General features: G+C 52.6%; 2 protein-coding genes across 5 annotated transcripts; one reads left to right on the forward strand and one right to left on the reverse strand.

Annotated features, from left to right (window-relative positions):
- Positions 1-794: 794 nt before the first annotated feature.
- Positions 795-3888, forward strand: CUNH1orf232 (chromosome unknown C1orf232 homolog). Its single transcript, XM_025856126.2, has 4 exons — positions 795-878; positions 1833-1916; positions 2004-2101; positions 3516-3888. Exons 1-4 carry the CDS (start codon positions 795-797, stop codon positions 3814-3816), a joined length of 567 nt encoding a protein of 188 aa, XP_025711911.1. The 3' UTR covers positions 3817-3888.
- Positions 3889-5024: 1136 nt separating this feature from the next.
- Positions 5025-8169, reverse strand: FAM110D (family with sequence similarity 110 member D). Of its 4 annotated transcripts, none has more exons than XM_025855652.2 (2): positions 8076-8169; positions 5025-6278 (listed from the first exon to the last, which is right to left on the reverse strand). In XM_025855652.2, the coding sequence occupies exon 2, from the start codon at positions 6180-6182 to the stop codon at positions 5358-5360; it is 825 nt and encodes a 274-aa protein (XP_025711437.1). In that variant the 5' UTR covers positions 6183-6278; positions 8076-8169; the 3' UTR covers positions 5025-5357. The 4 variants fall into 4 exon arrangements, with proteins under 4 accessions (XP_025711437.1, XP_073759708.1, XP_073759709.1 ...); XM_073903607.1 differs by lacking the exon at positions 8076-8169 and adding an exon at positions 7542-8034; XM_073903608.1 differs by lacking the exon at positions 8076-8169 and adding an exon at positions 6500-6628.
- Between the last annotated feature and the right edge of the window lie 12712 nt (positions 8170-20881).

Genomic DNA, 20881 nt, shown 5'->3' on the forward strand with positions numbered 1-20881 from the left:
CCTCTCATCTTTGCCCCCTTTCTCTGAGCCCTGGACTCCCAGGCATGGGCTGGCAGCAAAAGCAGAGATACAGCCTAGGTGTTGTGTGCTCAGAGTGGGGAGAGGGCCAGACGGCTTTTCCCCATTCATGGGATCCTGGTGCCTTCCTGGCTGACCAGAGGAGCTCAGCAATAATTCAGGGACTCCAGCTCTTTGGAACCTGTTGCCAGGAAACAGGGCGACATGCACGTGCATCCCTGGGGAAAGGAATCAATTTCCAGCCCAGACAAAGTAGTGAAATGTAAGCCCAGGGTGCCATCTGGGGGCCTTGGGAACTTCTCAATCCAGTTCACAGCTGAGTGGGGATATAGAGTGGGCCCTGCTGAGGGCACAACTGGTATGGCTACAGCCATACGGGCACCAGTGTGGGTCTTGGGCCCAAGGACTTTATAAATGGACTTTTGTGAATGAAAACAGATTTTTCTGGAGCCATTCCAAGAGATCCAATTCAAGTACCTGTAGGGCCAGGAAGGAGGCCTCCATAGAGATGTCTTCATTATTCTTGGCCAATATGGGTCAAGACAAGGGGCTGAGGCCACAGAAGCCAGCTCTGTCTTGTCCCCACCCCAGACTCTAGATCAGGTTCACTTGCTGGGCACTGTGCCTTCTGGGAAGGCTGGTGCATCTTTAATGAAGTCACCTGATCCCTGGGACAGGCTCTCAGCCTCACCAAGTTCCTAGAGCCAGACCCACTGGGTGCCCACTGAGTCACTGCCTTCCTGAGCTTGGATGCCGGGTCTGTTTCCCCTCCAGCCATGAACCAGGCCTTCTGGAAAACCTACAAGTCCAAAGTGTTACAGACCCTAAGTGGGGAATCTGAGGAGGACCTGGCAGAGGAGGTGGGTAGCATCCATGCTTGCTGGGTGGGTCATGGCAGAGGGGCAGCAGGAGTGAAAGGTACAAGGAAGGGCAAGGGACAGCTCTGGGGAGAGGGCATATTTGTGCAGAAGCCATTGGCACATTCAGGGATGACAAACGGCATGGTGCAGAAAGCCAGGGTATTTAAGAAAACTGAAGAAGAAGATTTGGGGGCCACCAGAAGAATGGTCATTGTCTCCAAAGATCTCAAGGGTTACCACATGGAAGAGATCCTTCCAGGACCAGTGGGCAGTAGCCACCCGGGGTACATGGGGCTTGACAACTGGCGTCCATGTAGAATGCCCCATGAAGTTGTATGGGTGGGTGTGAACTGGAGATAGACAGGGCAGGTGTGTGTATTTGGGGCATAAGTCTCTTCCTGAGGGCCTCTGTGAGGGCATTGGCAGGTGTTTTGTTTGTACAGTGTGTGTATGTATAGCTCTGCCTTCGTGTCTGTGGATGGGTGGAGAGGTGTAGTGTGCTGTAGGTGGGCCTCTGTCTGCATTGGTGTAAGTTCACAGGTGTGAATGGTATAACTGTGTACGTGTCCTTGTAGAGGTGCCTCCCAGCACGGACATCTTTGCACAGGTGAAGAGGTATAGTCGTGTGGAGGCATGCTCATGTACAGGTGTGTGTCTCCATTGGCACGCATGCCCTTGTCCGCACATTTTTGGGTGCGTGTGGATATGTCTGTGGGTGAGCAGGTGTGTGCTCAAGGGTTTCTGCAGGGGTCTACTATACAGGTAAGATATGGGACTGGTGGCTTTGTGTAGAGGTATACCTGTCTGTATTTATGGAGGGTGTGAGCAGACGAGATGGGTGTTGAGGTGTGAGGTCTTGGGGTGCCGGGGTGTGCATACCAGGCTAGCAGTGGGCGAGGGAGGTCCCATTCCTCTGGGGCCTCTCTCATGCTGGGAGGGGGTCTTGTGTCCCAGAGAGGGAACCCAGCGTTAGCGGAATCTGAGCCGGCAGAACCCGCAGAAGAGGCTTTCCATCCCATGTCACAGTTGGCCCGCCGGGTGAGTTCTCCCTTCTTCACCCCAGCCTCGGGGAGCCTGGCAGAGGCCGCTGTGACCCCTTGCTGACTCCCAGCCCCTTCCTCCCAGGTTCAGGGGGTCGGGGTGAAAGGTTGGCTGACAATGTCGTCTTTGTTTAACAAAGAAGATGAGGACAAGCTCCTGCCCCTGGAGCCCTGTGCCGACCAGTACGTGTGTGTTGGTGGGGGCTGGGATGGGCCTGGGGTCCCCCTTCTCCTGTGGGCTTTCCTTCTGGTCTATTTGTCTATCTTTCTGACCAAGGAGGGAGGGGGAGGACCAGCCCCAGGCTGTTTCCGTTTCTCTCATCAGGAAAGAGGCCAAAGCAACCTATCTGAGTTCAAGTTAGATCTCAGGAGGACTTTAGGGCTGTTGGGATTGAGGTGCTAGAAGGTACTTTAGACTCTCTCTCTCTCTCCTCCCCATCCGCATGGGAGGGGTCCTCTCCTTACAATCAGGAAACAGAATAGAGAATGTTTAGGTGTTGAGAACAGAGGGTGGTCCAGATCCCAATGCTGGTCTAAACCCTCATCCTCCTAGGGAGTTTGTGCCAGACCCTCCTTCAAAGATTCTGATTCCGCAGGTGTGGGCTGAGGCCTGGGATCTGTATTTGCAGCCTGCTCCTGAGGACCTGAGGCACACTAGTTTGGTTAGGAACCACTGACTTAAGAAAGACTTTGATGCTGGGGTTTAGGAGATGGGACCCAGGGCAGCTCCTTTCTCCTAGCTCTATTCTAGTGCACACTCCCTCTCTGCCCTTTCCTCCAGCCCAGTCGTACCCCCTTTCTTTGACACTCCCCTATTCCTTTCTCCCCTGGGGTCCCCCTGACCCACCCATCTCTCCAGCCCCAGGGCTTCCTGTCACCCTCCTGGTGCTCATCCCCTGTCCCTCCCAGAGCTCCGAGGACTCCTTCTCAGATCTGAGGCTCCTACCTCAAGACTCATCCCCCCTCCTTGACTGCCCTTCTCCCCACATTCCCTGCCACTTTCCCAGTCCTTCTCCCCACTAAGCCCTCGTCTAGGCCTTTCTCATTTCCTTGGGTCTACCCGTCCTTCTCTCCAGTGTTTCCTCATTTTCCCAGTCCCCCTTTCTCTCCATCTCAGAACCTCACCCCTGCCCCCACCCTGCCTCTTTCCCTGGGGCGGCCACCCTGGCTTCCCGGACCCCTCCTCCCAGCGTCTGACCCCGCCCCAAGCGTCGCTGGGCCCCGCCCCCATCCGGGCTCCTCCCACAGCTTTCCGGGCTCCTCCCACAGCTTTCCGGACTCCTCCTGTCAGGCTTCCCGCCTCTGGTGGTACTCCTCTCCCCGAGTCTTTCCCAAACCCCTGACCCCGACTCTCTCCCCAGGAGTCCTGGCCTCAGCCCCTTCTTCCCAGACCCCTCACCTAATCCCATGACCCTGTCCCACCCCAGCCCCCTTTCCCTGTGCCTCTGAGCCCTCCCGGGCCTCCAGTCTCCCGCCCCCCCCAAGTCACCTGACCTCCCTCTGGCTCCTCCCGCCCCACTACTAGCGCCTGCACCCCGTCTCCCCTCTTCGTCCTCTCCTCGGGCCTCGGCCGGTGACACCCGTCCTTCTCCCGCAGCCCGCTGGCGGCGCGGTCCACCTCGCAGGCGGTGACGGCGACGGAGACAGAGCCGCGCGGGCCCGGATTCTGGGACGCGTTCGCCAGCAGGTGGCAGCAGCAGCGGGCGACAGCGGCGTCCATACTGCGCGGCGCCGAACCCAACGCGGAGCCAGACCCCGAAGCCGGGGATGAGGTCGCGGAGGAGGCTGCCGAGCGCCCCGAGCCAGGGGAGGCCGACCCCGTGGTCGGCTTCCAGTGGGGCTTCCTCACCCACAAACTGGCCGAGATGAGGGTGAAGGCTGCGGCCAAGGGCGACTAGCAGGCCGGCCCAGCTGGGCACCCGCTCCTTCCTTCCCCAACCCCATAAAGACCCTGACCCGACACCCCGTGTGACCGCGTGCCTTTGTCCGGACGGCACGGATGACTGCTTTTGGGCGGGCAACCTCAAGGCAGGGTCCAGCTCAAAGCGTCCTCCCCCCCTCCCCCCCAAGCGTAGGGGGAGGAAATGACCAGACAGCCCTGTTGTCAGGGTAGATTGTGTCCGATTTAGGGTACAGCTTTACAGAAACCTGAGAAACCCCAGAGGACAGGCCCCATCGCCCTGTTCAGCCTCTTAACTCGACAACCGTTGCCTGTGACCCTGCTATATGCACCGTCCCTGTACTAGGGGAAGGTCAGGAGGCTAGAGACCTGGAGAGGGAACTCAGACGACCAGCGGGTCCCACAGAAGGTGACAAGTTGAGGCACAAAAATAAGGCTGTACTTGGGAGCTCGGAGATGATGCCGACTGGGGGATTCCGGAATTTCTGAGGGGGAATGAATACATGTAATCTTAGAAGGATGAGTGGAAAGAAAGGGGAAGGTAGCCCAGGCAAAGGGAAGAGGACCCTAAGCAAAGCCTTGAGGTGCGGATGTGTGAGGCAAACAAGTGACCTTGTGTGTCTTTGAGGGAAAGGAAGACAGTGGCCCGATGTGAGGCTGCGGGTTAACAAAATCCTGGTTTGAAGGGTCCCTTCCTTTACTGTCCTCAATTCTGGATTCTTCCTATCTCAGCCCATTCATAGCTAGTAACCAAAAGGGGGCAGCAAATCTCCAGGAATGGGGGCTTTTCGGCCGGGGGACCCCAGATTTCTGGAGCAGACCCCTCCCCCAGAACTCCCCAAACACCCTATTCCTGACTCCCAGATCTAGTTTGGACCGACCTCGGGGTCGGTGGAGGAGATGATCATAATAGAGTTAGTACTAATTCCTTAGTGGTCTTAGTGGCTGTCGTCTATTGAACACTTTCTATATGCCGGGCACTTTGCCGTGCGTTTTGCGACCATTTCAAAAATACTTTGATCACCGAGGGGTGCAGCTGTGGTTCGGGGAGGTTAAGTGCTTGCCCAGGGTCACACAGTGAGCCTGGAGCCCGCATTCCAAAACCCACGCGCGTAACCCCGCAAGCCCGCCCCCCCCCCCCCACACCCCCCACGCCCCCCCCCCCCCCCCCCCCATATCTGCTCTCTAATCCAACATCACGACTCCTTTAAATAACGTTTTGGTTTTATTCAGCAGGTTCTCTGACCTCCCACCCCAGGCTTCTCTCCCCAGACCCGGCCTCCACAGGGGCCACGTTAGCTGCCCCCTCCCCCTCCGTCGTCGGCTCTGGGAAGGGCCTTCGGAATTCTTTTGTCCCATCCTCCCAAGGTTCACAGGGGGAAACCAAGAATCCAGAGGGAAGGGCTCGCCTAAAGGCACCCGGCGCGTCAGAGGCAGGGCGTCCCTGCCGGTGCCCGGGCCCAGCCCTGCGCCCACCCCTTAGCCCTCCCCGGGCCCCGGAGCCGGGCCTCCCCGGAGCCCGCTCCCGAGCGGCCGCAATCACACCTCGGACTCGCGCGGCGGGCCGCGGGCGCGCTGGCAGCCGTACAACCACTGGATGACGCGCGCGTTGCGCTCCACCACCGACACCGGGGGGCGCCCGTCCCGCGCCGAGCCCGCCGCCTCTGAGCCGCCGCCGCCGCCGCCGCCGCCAGCACCGTCCGGGCGATCCGTGTCCCCGTTGCTGGACGTCCAGTCGCTGGTGTCCCCAGAGTCGAGCGGCGGCGACGTTCCGGGCTGGGAGCTGGCGTCGGCGCCCCAGCTCTGCGGAGAGAAGCGCTCAGCGCCCAGCACCTCCACCAGCGCGCGCTCCAGGCCGCAGTAGTTGAAGAAGCGCTCCTTCTCCGACAGGGGTAGTGAGCAGGTGGGGCACAGCGCCCGCTTTCCTGCTGCTTCCGGGGCATCTTGGGGCGCGGCCCAAACTCCAGGAGCCGCTGGTCGCTCGGTTGGGCCCGGACTGCTCGAGGTGGCGTCTCGGGGGGGCCCCAGGAAGAGGCGCCGCACCAGCCCCTGGCCCTTGGCGTTCTCTTTGTTCACAGAAGCCTTGCAGTCCCGCTTCTGGCGGTAGAAGATGAGGGAGTCAGGCCTTGGCAGCCGCCGGCCGCTGCTCCGGCGGGCAGGCCTGGGCGTCCTGGGCGATGCAGGGGCCCCCAGCTCATTGCAGGGGTGCGGGGTGAGCGGTCCGGGACCCCCACGCAGAGCTGGCTCCTGGCGTCGTGCTATCACTTGGTGTGTCTTGACATACTTGGCTTTGTCGGCCTCCAGCCTCTCCGCTGCGCTGGGGGTCCGTCCCCTGGACGGGGTGGAGGGAGAGGCCAGGATCATCTCAGCGGAGCTGGGTAGGATTGTACCCCATAAGCCACTGGAAGTAACGCAGCTAGTTGAGGAGCCAAGAGTAATTGGCCCGGGACTCCCTGGTGCCTACAGGGAGAGAGGAATGGTCAAGGAGAGAGGAGATGTCCCTGCACCTCTCCTTCAGGCATTCCCTAGAATAGGATCAGCCAGCCACCCCTCCCCCATCCAAATCAGCCTTACCATGCCTAAGGGGCAGAGAGGCTCAGACCACCCCTTCCCCCCCCATCCCTCAAAGACATTGAGCAGGGGCGCCCTGGTCACCCAGAAACATGCCCCTTGGAGGTTACCCCAGTCTGGCCACAGAGCCATGCCAAGCAAGCATCAGCAAGTGGGACACTTGGAAAAGGAAATGGGGCTGGTCCCGGCTCAGTTCCCGAAAGTGGCCTCAACCGGAAAAAATACTTCTTCCCAACCCAGCAACTTTGAGTCCAAGACAAGAAGGCTCCCCAGTCACAGGCTGGCTCCAGGAGGGCCCACCCTTCCCGCCCCCAAGCACCCGAGGTCAGGAGTATAACCACAGGGTAGGAGCCTCCAATAATTGCAGCCAACTGCCCTGCCCAGTCCCAGCAGGGCCATGGGGAAAGAGAGAGGTGGTGACCAGGTCATGTCAGCCAGCAACCTACCACCTCGGTACTCCTGCCAAGGGAATTCCACAATGCCCGCCTGTAAACACCACCTCGCCTACCTCTGCATTTCCATTTACAGAAAAGGAAACTGGTAGAGAGGAAGGGGCTTGCTCAGATCTTACTGAGAGTTAGGGGCTGGGATTGAAACCCCAGGCTCTAGCCTTGCAGTGCAGAACTAGTTCAGATGGCCTGTCTCAGGGCCGAGCAGAACTTCCCTCTCATGTTTTGCTTCTCTTCTTGCTGCTGTAATACTAAGCAATTTCCATTAGACATGGGCCTTTTGCCTCGCTAAAAAGTTCCTTCCACAGATTCTTCCCAATAACCGGCCCTCACAGAAATCTGCCCTCAGGGCCCCTGCCCTCTTCTCATCCTGAGACCCTGTGACCCTGGTCCGCCACCTCCCCTCTGCCACTGGGGAAGGGGACCAGGAGGGGTTGTATATCAAGAGCCGACAGTGCTGTTGGCAGTAACAGAATGGGCCACCCACACGGCTCCGCACACCCCATACCACCCCCGCTCCCTCCTCCCTGAATCCTCCATTCAGCTGAAAGGGACACGTAAGTTCTGGGGGCTGACAGGACCTCCAGTCAGGAGGCAACAAAATAGCAGAATTTGCCAGGGATGGGGGGAGGCACCCCCAAGAGGCCTTGGAACAGAGACCCTGCCAAACCCCCCACCCCAGCACACACACGCACACACACACCCTTATCCGGTGTCTAGTGAGCCAGTCCATAGGTAGTTGGTGACTGCGAGCCCAGGCAGCAAGGAAAGCCCGGCAGTGCCCTCCCTCCTGCCTCTCAAGAACTCTACCAGGCAATGGGTCAGATTCCAAGGTCCCAGGAGGGCACTGTGCTTGTCTGACCTTACGAGTATCCTCCCATCCCTTTCTCCTCCTCCCAGCCCTGAGCAGCAAGGCTATAAAAAGTCCCTAAACACAGGGACCAAAATAGTCTGCCATCCACTGTCTCTTCCCTGCCTCCTGGGTTGGCTCTGATGCTCGACCACAGATGTTCCACCCTAGAAGGCCGGCAGACATCCCTGTGCCCTCCGTCCCTTTGCCCACCTTCTCCCAGTCCTGTGGTTAGTGGTCTGAGCTTTGCCCAGGGCTTCAGCTCCGGACACGGACTGGGGGGGAGGGGGGGACTTGTTCACTGGCTTGGTGCCAGCCTCCCTGCCCTTGGGTCCCTGAGTGCCTTCCCCCCCGCCCCCCCGGGTCCTGGGCTGGGGATGCACTCACCGAGGCTGGATGCAGGGGTCCCTGGGCAGGACCAGACAAGGACAGGAGGGACAGCAAGGACTGGAAGGAACTTTGGTGGCAGCCAAACCTCACTCTCCACAGGAAAAGGAGAGAGAGCCTCCACCCCCCCCCCATTAACCCTCGCCTTCCTGACCCGGAGCCTGGCCTCCAGTTAACTCCTTCCTGGTCACAGTCGCAGCACTGGAGAGGACCTCTGGCCCAGGTCCGCATCCTTTATTTTACAGATGGTCACACAGGCCCTGACAGGTTAAGTGATTTGCATGGAGGCACAGTGAGCTTGGGGTACAGCCAAGACCCAAGCAAGGTCTCCTGATTCCCTAGCTTCCTCCAGAGGCCTGGGGTAGGGATATGCTCTTCATGTGGGGTCAGCCCCCTCTTCCAGGCCTTGGCAGAATCTCTTGGTTCAAAGAGGAAGGCAGAGCAGGGTTCTAGCTGACTGTGCTTGTTTTCCTCTGTAGCAGGTTTAGGCCTGTCCTGGCTGGGGTGTGTGGGGGGTGGCAGGCCTGCTCTCCCTAGGGGTGAGGCCAGGAATCTGCAGCCCAAGGGTGGGAGCATTGGTGCCGCGGATGTGCAGGGTGAGCCTGCCCTAGCAAGTCTTGGCATGACAGTCACTTCGGAGCCCTCTGGAGGTGCCTCTGCCCAAGGTCCTCTGATGGCCAATGGGATTGGCTGGGAAGAGGGTGATGAAGGGATGGTTCTGGGGCCAAGCCAGTGTCTTTGGCCTCCTTTCTGCTTTGCCCCACTGGGGACTTCTCGAGCTGACATCTCATGTCTCGAGGGGGAGCTCTGTCCCCACAGTGCTGGTGTCCGGTAATCTCCTCCCCTCTCCCCAGTAAACTGCAGCACCCAGAGCTCAAAAATCAACACCCTTGCCAAGGGGCCCCTGCCCCCCTCCTAGCTGGGCCACTCTCCACAAACCCCTTCCCTTCCCTTGTAGAACTATTAATGTTTGCAAAGCACATTCACACCTGTGCTCTTGGATCTCCTTTGTCTCTCCCAAGAACTGTAGAGGGGGGCACCTGGGTGGCTCAGTTGGTTAAGCGACTGCCTTTGGCTCAGGTCATGATCCTGCGGGCTCCCTGCTGGCGGGGAGTCTGCTTCTCCCTCTGACCCTCCCCCCTCTCATCCTCTCTCTCTCTCTCATTCTCTCTCTCAAATAAATAAATAAAATCTTAAAAAAAAAAAAAAACTCTAGAGGGGGGCCCAGTAGGGGTGACTACCCCACTTAATGGATGAGGAAATGGGATCTTGCCAAAACCCAACTCCAAAACCACTCTTTCCGCTGCACCCTCTGCCTGTCAAGTAAGATAATGAGTCTGAAAAACAGGGAGGCCCATTTGCTGGTAAGAGATTTTTACCACCTAGTTAAGGGAAGGTTTTTTTTGGTTTTTTTGTTTGTTTATTAGTCCATGATAGTTCCATATTGTATTGTTATGTTATGTATCTTTGCAAAATACTTTCATCTACATGATCACAATTCATCCCTGGGACAATCTTTGGGAGTAGTGGGTTTTACTTCCCATTTCACAGCCGAGAATACTGAGGCTTAGAGATGTGACATGATCCACCCAAGCTCACACAATGAGACTAACACCTAACTTTTATTGGGGGATTAATATGTGCTAGGCACTGTTCTGTGATTAACACATTTAATCCTCAAAACAACCCGGTGAAAGGGGTACTTTTATTCTCCTAATTTTACAGAGGCAGGTTGGGGTGCAGGCCCCGAGCACTGAGATCTGGCCATGAAGGGGTTAAGTGTGAGGCCGGGCAGGGCCCAGCTGGGATGCTGTCAATGGCAGGAAACCTGGCCTGTGAAGGAGGGGGAGGATGGGGCTGTTGTGTCTGACTTGATGCAACCCCCATCCCTTTGGTCTTAAAGGAGCATCTGGGTTGGGTGGAAGGGCAAGCAGAGTGGGGGTGGGACATGGGGGGGTGGGCTTCTCAGCTCTTTTCTAGGGACCAAGACGGATGCTAGGCTACAGAAAGGGGGGATTCAGAGTGGACTGCAAGTGCTGCCCTGGGGCAGCCCCGGGTCTGAGGAGGTTGACTACAAATGACCCCGCCTCCTTGCAGGAGCAATCCCTGAGTCAGAGGGGGGAGACAGCGCCAGACCTCGGAGCACCCAGTCAGAGAGGGGAGGCGCAGCTCTGCCCTCAGGAGTCCAAGGTGGGGGGTGGTCAAGGAGCCTTGCTTTCAGGAGCTCACAGTCTGAGGGGTGACAGTTCCCTGTCCCAGGATGCCAATGGACACAGACCCTCTATCTTACTGGCAGAGAGGCTCCTGGAGGAGAGGTCAAACTGGACTGGCTTCCGGCTGGCTTCAGGGGTGAAAGAATCCTTGGGAGGGGGGAGATGATGAGGCAGAGCTACAGCTGCTGGCCCTGCTGGTCTCCCGGTTACACTTGCCAAGAACCGGATCATCTGCCTTTCTGGTCACGGATCCCTAAGGAGATTCGTGCTAGAGCCAGGACCTTGGGCCAGTGGGAGGCCAAGTCTGAGAGAGGTTTCCTTCCTATTTCCAGGCTCATTCCCGGATCACCTTGATGATCGATTGGAATGGGTCTGAGTCAGAACTGGCTCCTTCCGGAGGAGAGAGTGGGGAGAAGGTGGGGGGAGGGGATGGGGGAGCAGCTCTGGTCAGTGTTGGGAATAATGAGATGGCTCAGTGAGGCCTCTTCAGATCCAGCCTCACACCCCAGATCCACAATGTTACCTCCCCTAGCAGCCCGCTACAGCCCCCTCACCACAGCCACCCACACCTCGGCCCTGCCTTAGATGCTAACCATCCCTGGTGTAACCACTCACTGGCGGTGTGGCCTGGAGCATGAGCTTAACCTCTCTGAGTTTCCTTTGGTGTAAAATGGGAATGAGCGGCATGAGGAAGTAGCGGCTGTGGTGCCTGAGGAAGCCTCTGGTGCCTTAAGGTGCTCATAAATATTAGATGAATCTGCCTTTTAGCTCTCGCCCAGCACTGGCACCTTCCTGACACCTCCGGCCTCAATCTTTTCTCTAACCCCATAGTCTCAGCTGCTGTCAACAAATCATTCTGAACACTGCGGTGTGCTGTGAGGTCAGCAGCTGGGTCAGACACGGTTTCTGCTCTCGGGGAGCTCAGCCTGCTTAGCGGTTGGCGGGGGGCAGCGGTGGCGGGCAGAGGCTGACAGACTGATCACAACTCCAGCCAGGGCAGTGCTTCTGTGATGGAGGCCAACGAGGCAGGGGGCTGGGGAGGACGTTTGTTCTGCCAGAGAAGCGGGGGTGGGGGCTGGGGGGGTTGGGCAGGGGGTAGGGATTTCTGGCCTGGCTGGGATGGGAGGTGGGGGGTGGGGTACTGGGGGAGGGATGGTGAGAGCTACAGGCCTAAAGAGGCAGGAGTGTCAGGGTGTCAGCGAGGGCAGGAGGTGGGGGGGTGTGGGGAAGGGGGAAAAGAGTGAGGCAGAGGGAGAGAGAGGCTCAGGGGGGCTGAGAGGGAAGATGGGGTGCAGAGAAGGGATGGTTTCTGTGAGGAGATGCGTGAGGTGGTGGGGGTCCTGAGAAAAGGCAGCTCAGAGGAGAGACGGGGCTCCGGGTGGCGTCTGGCTCAGTGAGCAGGAGGGTCTCAGGCTGACGTCGGTGGGGCCCCCGGCACCACGGGAGGGGCCCCCTCCGCTGGCCCTGTGCACCCCACAGAGATTAGAGCAGCTATTCTGTAATTCGGGGCCTTCCGTTTAGGAAAGAATCTCAGCCACAACAATAGCCTGGCTCTCGCTCTCCGGGTGAGGGGTGCGGCCTCTGGGCAGAGCCAGCGCCCCCGCACCCAGGCGGGAAGGGGGGAAGATCATGGGGGCGTGGAGAGGAAGGTGTTGTTAAACTTGTTTGTGGAGCACCTCCGTGTTGCCAGCGAACGAAGTGAATAAGAGATCAGATTTCTGCTCTCGCAGCGCCTACAGCCTGGTAGAAGGAGGAAGACAAGTCCATGTAATGTGCGCCATGTGCTGGGCGCTCTGCTCAGTAGGCACCTTCTTCTCACGCAGCCCCCACGTGAACGCGGTGAAGGAGCGGCCCAGGCGGGCAAAGTAACTCAGCTGGGGTCACACAGCTGGCAGCCGGAGAGCGGGGCCTGCAGAAGAGCTCCCAGCTCTCCGCACCGCCCCCCCCCCCAGCTGTACCTGCGACTTCGGGTCCTACGCTCCACTGCTCCCCCTACCCACTGCCTGCCCCCTTGAGGTGGAGCCTGGAGTCTTCTGCAGGCAAGCAAGCGAGGCGGGAAGGAGGGCAGCCCCAGCTGCTGTGCTTACCACCTCCATCTCCTTGCCCACATCTTCATCACCACCTCCTTCATCCCCACCTCCCACTGCTGTCCTCAGCAAGGTGCCTCCGCATCCAGTGCCAGGAACAAAACCCATCCGGTCTCGACCCAGTGCAGTAGGGAACACGTGGGCAAGAAATGGGGATTCTCGTGGAATGCAGCGGCAAGAAATCTATCCTCAGGCAAATACTGACAACTACACGTTCATAATGCCATGTTGAAAAATATGTTTTTGATTTTTTTTTTTACACAGAGAAAGTCATGAAAATATCAAACATGACTGCACTTAATTATTATTGAACATATATGGGTATTTTGGCCAAAGGCCAGCAATACTGGATGAGTAAGAAAATAAAGATGTGGATAATTCACAAATTGTTCCATCTTTATTCCATAAAATCTATTTTTCTTGCCTTGATTTGAACAAAATTACTAAGTATGTTGCTATAATGAAAAGTTTCAGGGGTGCTGACGGGCTCCATCATCAGAGCATGTGACTCTTGATCTCGGGGTTGTGAGTTCAAGCCCCAAGTGTAGAGCTTACTTAAAAGGACAAAAAACAAATTTAAGAGGAACGCCTGGGTGGCTCAGTTGGTTAGGCGACTGCCTTCGGCTCAGGTCATGATCCTGGAGTCCCGGGATCAAGTCCTGCGTCAGGCTCCCTGCTCGGCGGGGAGTCTGCTTCTCCCTCTGACCCTCCCCCCTCTCGTGTGCTCTCTCTCTCTCTCTCTCATTCTCGCTCTCTCAAATAAATAAATAAATAAAATCTTAAAAAAAACAAATTTAAGAGTAAAATACAATTCCTCAGCCATCATATGTTACTATTGCAAAAACCATCTACACATTGGAACACTTGAAGTAGAGCAAGAAAATGGATGCTCAGCACTTGCTGGAAATAGGACCTTCTCGCCACAGCGTTCCTGCTCTCTGAGAGGAAGGATTTGACAAGAGAATCCCTTTGTTTCACCTAGGGTCCCTCACCACTCAGTCTTCTCCACACCCTGAACCGTGGCTGTCTGTGATGTCAGCAGCAGTGCAAAGCTTCATGGTATTTGGATGCAGTGGTCTTTTGTTTTAAGGACATAGAGCAAGAAGTGTGGAGAAGTGCTGTGTCGCCAGGGCTGAATGGTGTTAGGTATGAGAGCAGATATTGAGAATTACAGCTTATGCTGTGTAGCACCAAGATCCTTGGATGATCTTTAATAAATGACTTTTGGGGTGATTTTGATATTGGGGCCCCTTTGAAGGGCATGGATCCCTCTAGCTAGTTCTAAGGGTGGCACTGAGCTATGGCCAGGAAGGTGCTATGTCACATTGAACATACCTGATGGTGGGGACCTACCCTTCTGTATAAGAGGAGGATAATTCCCAGAGAAGGTGGAGGTTGAGAGCTGGGCCGATACCCAAAAAGGTGAGTATTATAACCATCACCCCTAATACCACCATAGCATTGTAACTAACACCTTAGTGTTACGCCTGGATTATAATTGTCCCCCCCCCCTCTTCGCAGTCATTGTCAGCTTCTCTATGGTTCCTAGCACTGTGAACATCTGTGGTTTTTGCCATTCAGCAATTGCTCTCATCCTACCCTGACCTTGGCCACCTGTGCTCTCAGAGTGGCATAACTTGACTCGGAGTGGGGTGCTTGACCTAGGCTTGGGTCAAAAAGCCTATCGCGTTTCTCTGGCCCCACTACTTCATTTAAAGATGGACATGTAACTCAATTACAGCCAAGGGGACTTTTGCTGAGACTGTGGCGGCAAATCTCTCTCTTCCCTGCCGTGCCAAGAACCTGGGCAGAGCGAGCTCAGAGGGTCCAGCCTGCCCAAAGACTGAGTCAGCAAGAGGGAGCAGTACTGAGTCAGAGCCAGTGAAAACCCGACCTTGAGGAGTAGGGTTTCTGTGTCTGGTCATATCTGAAGCAAACCTGTAGTGGGGAAACCAATACCTTTTCTTTTGGCTTAACCCTGCCGGGTTGGTTTTTCAGTCAGTTATAATCAAAATAAACTAGAAGGAAATACATCATTCTCTCCAAAACTAGGGTCACTTTCATCACATGCCTGTAGCATTGGCCATGAGCAGCCTGCCTTTGCTTACCATCGAAGCCCATCTCCGCACTAATTTCTTAGGAATGCTGAACAAAGGCCTTCAGGTTTGTTGCAAAGCTGACTCGAAAGAGCAGCCGCCGTTCTCATAAGGAGTCAGGACCCCAAAGTTCTGGTCCTGACTTTGACAACAAACTCACTCTTGGTCTGGAGCAAGTCGCTCTCTCTTGCACCTCAGATTCTGATCTGTTCAAAGGAAAAAAGTGGATTCGACCAGTGGTTCCCCAATGCTATTCCTTGGTGGATTCCAATTGGCTACATAAAATTTACCTGTGGAGCTTGCTAACAAGACAGATACCAGACCTCTGCCCTTTGGAGAAACTAATTTAGTAGGTCTAGTGGGGAGTCAAGAAGGAAAGAACATAACAGTGGGTCAGACTTATTTTATTGATATAAATGCCCTTACTAGAGATTCTAGATTTAATGTGTTACCTCTTGCAGCTGAAAGTAGCTCTAATATGCTTGTTTAGTTGCCCAAAACTGGTTTCAACAGGGCCCATATTCACTGAGGTTGAGATGTCAGCATTTCTCTGGTTAATGTGTATCCCATCTAAGAAGATACGAATGTTGGAGATATATCACATGAGGTTGCATATATTTCCTAATCCCACTGAGTACATCCCCAAGAGGGCTCAGAGGGTAGTTCTTCACCCAGGTGTTGAGATAAGTGTTAAGTGAGAATAACACCAGTATCCTTGAACATTTTTATGGTGGCTGTCCTCTGCGGTTTGGGTATACTGGGAGAGGCACTGCTGAGATGGGCTCCCTGATTTCATTAGGGGTGATTGGGTCCTGAAGGAGTAGAGGCCAAGCTGAACTTGGCTGAACTGCCAGAGTCGAGGTGGACACTTTCCCTGCAGGCTGAGGTGCTCAGTGGCATGTTTTCACTTGCAGGGATCTTTGATCAGAGTGTCCTAGGAATGAAATAGATGAGCAGCTTATTAGATATCCTTGAGTTATATAACAGAAAAACCACCATGTCTTGTGGCCAGCCTAAAGTGAATTGTTGTCCCAATGGAACCTCTCGGCCTTGCATCTGATTTCCACCTCCAAGCCAATTCACAGAGCTGACGTCCCCACTGAATAGGAGGCCAGATCCTTAAGGCAGGACCCTGTGGCACTGCCACAAGTGGGTTGTATGTCTTCAATGTATGTCTTCCTCCAAGGAAGGGGGATGGGAAAACTCAGACCTGTTAGGCGTGACTAGACATTGACTTGGAATTGACGCTGATATCTGGGAACCAACGATTCAACATGTCTGAAACGAAACTACTGATCTCTTATCCCCCCAGATCCACCTCAGCATCCTTCCAATGGCTCAGACCAAAACCTCGGAGTCATCTTGGACACATGTCTTTCTTTCACATTCCACATCTAATTCATCAGCCACATCCATTGGCCTATCTTCAGAACACATCCTGATTTAAGTCACCTCTGTCCCACCCCACTCCTACCACCTTGTGCCAAATGCCTCCTCTCTTGCCTGGATTGCTGTAATAGCCTCCAGGGCTCCCTCCTGAGCTCAGCCCATCCAGCAGCTAGATCAATCTTTTAAAAGTGGAAGTTAATCATGTTGTCACTTCTCTGCTCAAATTCCTGAAAAAGCCTCCTCCGCTAAGCCAAAGTGCTCAAAGGCTAGCAAGGCTTTTTGTGACCCGGATCTTATCTCTGGCTCTCCTCCCTCTCACCCACCCTGCCCCAGATACTTTGGCCTCCTGGCCTGTTCCTTGAACACATGACCATGTCTACCTTAGGGCTTTGACCCTCTGCCTGGAATCCCTTTCCTTTAGCTCTCTCCTGACGTTCCAGCTACAAGTAAGGGGGCCGTCCCTGCCAGCCCTAGTGATCTGAAAGAGATTGGTGGTCAGGAGCCTAGGCCAAGCCCCCTCCGTCACTTCTTAGAGACTGACCCAACAAGCCTCTGAGATTAGGCGAGCTTGGCATTGTGAGACACAGGCCACTAGTGACAGTTTTGTTTCCAAAGTATCCCACTCTACCCTCCAATGTCTACAGGAAGCACAGGGTACCTAGCGTTTGAGCAAAGTATCCCAGGCGCGTCCACCAGAGGGCAGGCTTCACCCTTCAAGAAGCCTTCCTGATCCGTCTTCACCTACGTACGGACGCTATTTTCCAAGCTCCGATAGCCCCAGGGTCCACGCTGCTGCCTGGCATTACTCTGCACTCCCTGGACATCCTTGGCACTGCTATTCTCCCTGCTGCCCACTCCAATAGTTATTTACCTTGATGCTTGGTGCTTTGTTAACCGGTAAGAGCAGTAATTCCTTCATTTATATTTTTTCCTGCAGTTTATGAAATATCGTCACATACATTATTCTCATTTGGTTTACAAAGCAACTTGGAAAAATAATTTATTATATAGCCACTTTTTAGAAGAGGTAACTGAAGCTCCCAGAGGTGAAGTGGCTACACTTAGTGAAGTCACATAGTGAGTTTCTGGTGTGGTTATCATTGACATCTCTTAGGTACTTGCTATATGCCATGGATGCTGTACAAGCTGGCTTGTAGTTTAATTCTGCAGTGATTGTGTCCATGAAGTATTGACAGCAGGGGTAGACAAGCAGATGACTGGAATGTATAGAGCTTATTAATTATACGGTTCAAATCTCCCATGTTCTTACTGAATTTTTGTTTGTTTACTTGATCTATCAATTAACTAAGATTGGTGTGTTAATATAGCCCATGATGGGATGGTGGCTTTCTCCAGTTCTCTCTGTAGCATTTTGAGGCTATGTTATTCGGTTCATACCAGTTTAGAAATGTTCTCTTTCCCCCACTCTGGTGAAATGAACTTTATCATTATATAATGACCCTCCTTATCTCTACTGATGCTTTTTGCCTTAATATCGCTTTTATTTATTTATTTAGACTAGTATTTCTCTCCCCCAACTTTGTCAGTCTGTGTTCTGATGTTTAGACCTGCCTTTTGTAAAGAGAACATCATTGGATTTTGTTCTTTTATTTGGTCTGACATCCTTTATCTCTGAACTCATTGAGATTAATTTATTTTTATTTACTTTTCTCGTCTTGCAATGTACATTGTAGTTTTATACTTTTTCCCTATTTTTTCCTAAAAATTTTTTTTTAGGATTTGTTTATTTGATAGAGAGAGCACGGGTGAGCAGGGGGAGGAGGAGAGGGAGAGAGAGAGGGAGAGAACCTCAAGCAGATTCCCGCCTCCCCTCCCCACCGCCCCATCCGCCCGCCACCAAGCCTGACAGTGCTCGATTGCACGACCCCCAAGATCATGACCTGACCCGAAACCAAGAGTTGGGCCCTCAACCGACTGAGCCACCCAGGCTCTACCCCTCTCTATTTTTTTAAAGACATTTTTTGGGATCCATCCCCAACCCTCGCCTCTGTTCTTTTAGAAGTTATAGGCTCTATGTCTTTCAACTGTTACGTTGGCCATTCTAACCTAATGACTAGTCTGCGAAGTTTTCAATTTCAATTAGCATATTTTTTCATTTTCAGAAATTGTATTTGGTTCTTTATCAAGTTTACTGGTTCCCACATAGTATCAAGCTTCTCTTTTATTTTTTGAACATATTAAGGTTATTTTATATTGTGTGTCTGGTGATTCCAATATCTCTGAAGGTCTGTTTCCACCGTCTCTCAATTCTACGTGTTCTTCCTCATGGTGCCTTGTTACCTTGTGTGTTTGGTTCTTTTGTACCGTGAGCTGCTCATATTGCCTAGAAATTTATAGGAATTATTTGAGGCCTGTGTTGACATCAAGTTCCTCCAAAGACAATTTGCATTTTCTTTCGGTCTGTGCTGGTACTACCAACCCACACCACTTTAAATTAAATTCTTTGCTTAAGGATTTTAGGATTACATAAGTGATGTGATTTGACTTCAGATTTCATGAGGGACCTGGCTTGCAAATTATGAAATCTTTTTTTTTTTAAGATTTTATTCATTTATTTGACAGAGAGAGAGCACAAGCAGGGGGAGCAGCAGAGGGAGAAGCAGCTTCCCACTGAGCAGGGAGCCCAATGTGGGGCTCAATCCCAGGACCCTGGGATCATGACCTGAGCTGAAGGCAGACGCTTAACTGACTGAGCCACCCAGGTGCCCCGCAAATTATGAATTCTTTTTTTTTAAAAGATTTTATTTATTTATTTGAGAGAGAGAGAGAATGAGAGATAGAAAGCACAAGAGGGAAGAGGGTCAGAGGGAGGAGACTCCCTGCTGAGCAGGAAGCCCGATGTGGGACTCGATCCCGGGACTCCAGGATCATGACCTGAGCCGAAGGCAGTCGCTTAACCAACTGAGCCACCCAGGCGCCCCAAATTATGAATTCTTAAAGAAAATTTAATTTTCCCTTTTCCTAGGGCCAAAGGTGATATAAGGAGGTTTTAACTGTCCTTCCTCCGGGTGCCAGTGTTTGCTACATATTGGCCCCTGTGCTGTGATTATACCCTTTGGGGTCTCCTATTAGTGTTCCCATCTTGGAGAGGCCCTGGGCTTTCTCTGTCTCCTATGTCCTATGCAGACAGGGAGGGAGGATGTTATGGTGTCCAGGCATTGGCAGGCACCCTGAGGGTTAAAAACAATTTGGGTATTTATTTTCCTCTCCACTTCATTTTGGGGCTTGGCATACTCCTAACTTTGATGGCAGCTCAGCAGCATAGTAAAAAAGAATTAAAAAAAAAACAAAACTCCATACAACGTTTTAATTTTTTTCATCAGGAGGGTCACTTAGGTCTCTAATTCACCATATTGTTGGAAAAAAGTTTAAAACATGGATTTCATGATCACAAGTCCTATTTGTTTTATGACATTTTATAGTCTTTTAATTTTTAATTATTTTTATTTTATAATTTTTTATTATTTAATTTTAATTTTTATAGTCTTTTTATACATTTTAATGTAATGGGTTTTATATGGTATGATTGTGTGTATTATTATTTATAATGATATCATTTAACTCTCACAACTAACCCAGAGAGGTAGATTTCATTATTTTATCTTAATTTATTTACTTCCAGTGTAGTTAATATACGTACGGTGCTATATTAGTTTCAGTTGTACAATATAGTGACTCAACAGTCCCATATTTACTACGGAGAGGTAGACATTATTATCTCTATTTTACAGGAGAGGAAACACAGGCTCTGAGTTTTGCCCAAGGTTGCACTAACTATATGGCTAAACAGACACTTAGCCATTGGTATTCACCCTCCAAAGGTTTTTGGACCCCCTTAAGAATCCGATGAAAGCTCTAGATCCTCTTCCCAAAAACAGGCACACTGATACAAATACACTAAAATTGCAGGGGGGCTGAGATCCTACGAAATCCATCCATGGATCCTACATGAAGAACCTGTGTGCGTTATAATGCTGAGAGCAGATGCAGGAACAAAACGACACATTCGTTTTTTAGCTTTGATCACAGGTTCATATTCCTCTGCCTGTCTTCAAAGACCCTTCGCATTCTTTTTTTTTTTTTTTAAAGATTTTATTTATTTATTCATGAGAGACAGAGAGAGAGAGAGAGAGAGAGGCAGAGGGAGAAGCAGGCTCCCAGGGAGCAGGGAGCCCGATGTGGGACTCGATCCCAGGACTCTGGGATCATGACCTGAGCCGAAGGCAGACGCTTAAGCATCTGAGCCACCCAGGCACCCGACCCTTCGCATTCTGATCCCACTGTCTTCATCTACTCTCTGTTTCCTGACATGCATTCCCTGAAATAGTCCTTTTGGGCATCTGCATGATCTCTCTTCAGTTCGTGGCTTGGCTCTGTGCAGTGAGAAGCAGTGACTAAGATCACAGGCTCTCACAGCCTGGGTTCAGATCCTGAGCAAACTGTAGACCAAGGGTGGATTATCTACCCGCTCTGTGCCTGTTTCTTTACCTGTAAAATGGTGAAGAGCCGTAGGTACTTTGTAGGGCTGTGGGGATTCTATGAGTCAATGCATGTAAAGCACTTAAAGTAGTGTGTGACTGCAGATATATTTGAGGCGGTACTATTATTCTCCCCTACAGAGTGGGTCATTATTAGTTTCCTACAGCTCATTGGTAAAGGAGGAGAGGATTCTTGTAAATAAAATAGTTTTGTTATTATTTTTTTGAAAACAAACACTGTCACTTTATCTTTTTTTGTAGTCTCAAGTTTTTATTTAAACTCCGGCTAGTTAACATACATAAATAGTTTAAAAAGTATCTAAAAAAGTCCAGGGCACACAGTGGTGCTAATTTCTTGAAAGGCAATTTTCCTATTGCCATCTTAAGAGGGCAATAGCGCTTTCTGTACTGGAGGCCTAGGGCTTCACTTGTCCCAGTGGAGAGACAAATGCTTTGCTTTTCAAGTCTCAAGGGCAATGAAATGGCTCAAAGAGTTGAAAGACAGGGAACAAGCAACCCTAC

Source organism: Callorhinus ursinus, unplaced genomic scaffold, assembly GCF_003265705.2.
Source record: "Callorhinus ursinus isolate GAN/ISIS: 27379988/994484 unplaced genomic scaffold, GSC_fseal_2.0 scaffold18, whole genome shotgun sequence".
In the NCBI taxonomy this organism is placed as follows: Eukaryota; Metazoa; Chordata; class Mammalia; order Carnivora; family Otariidae; genus Callorhinus; species Callorhinus ursinus.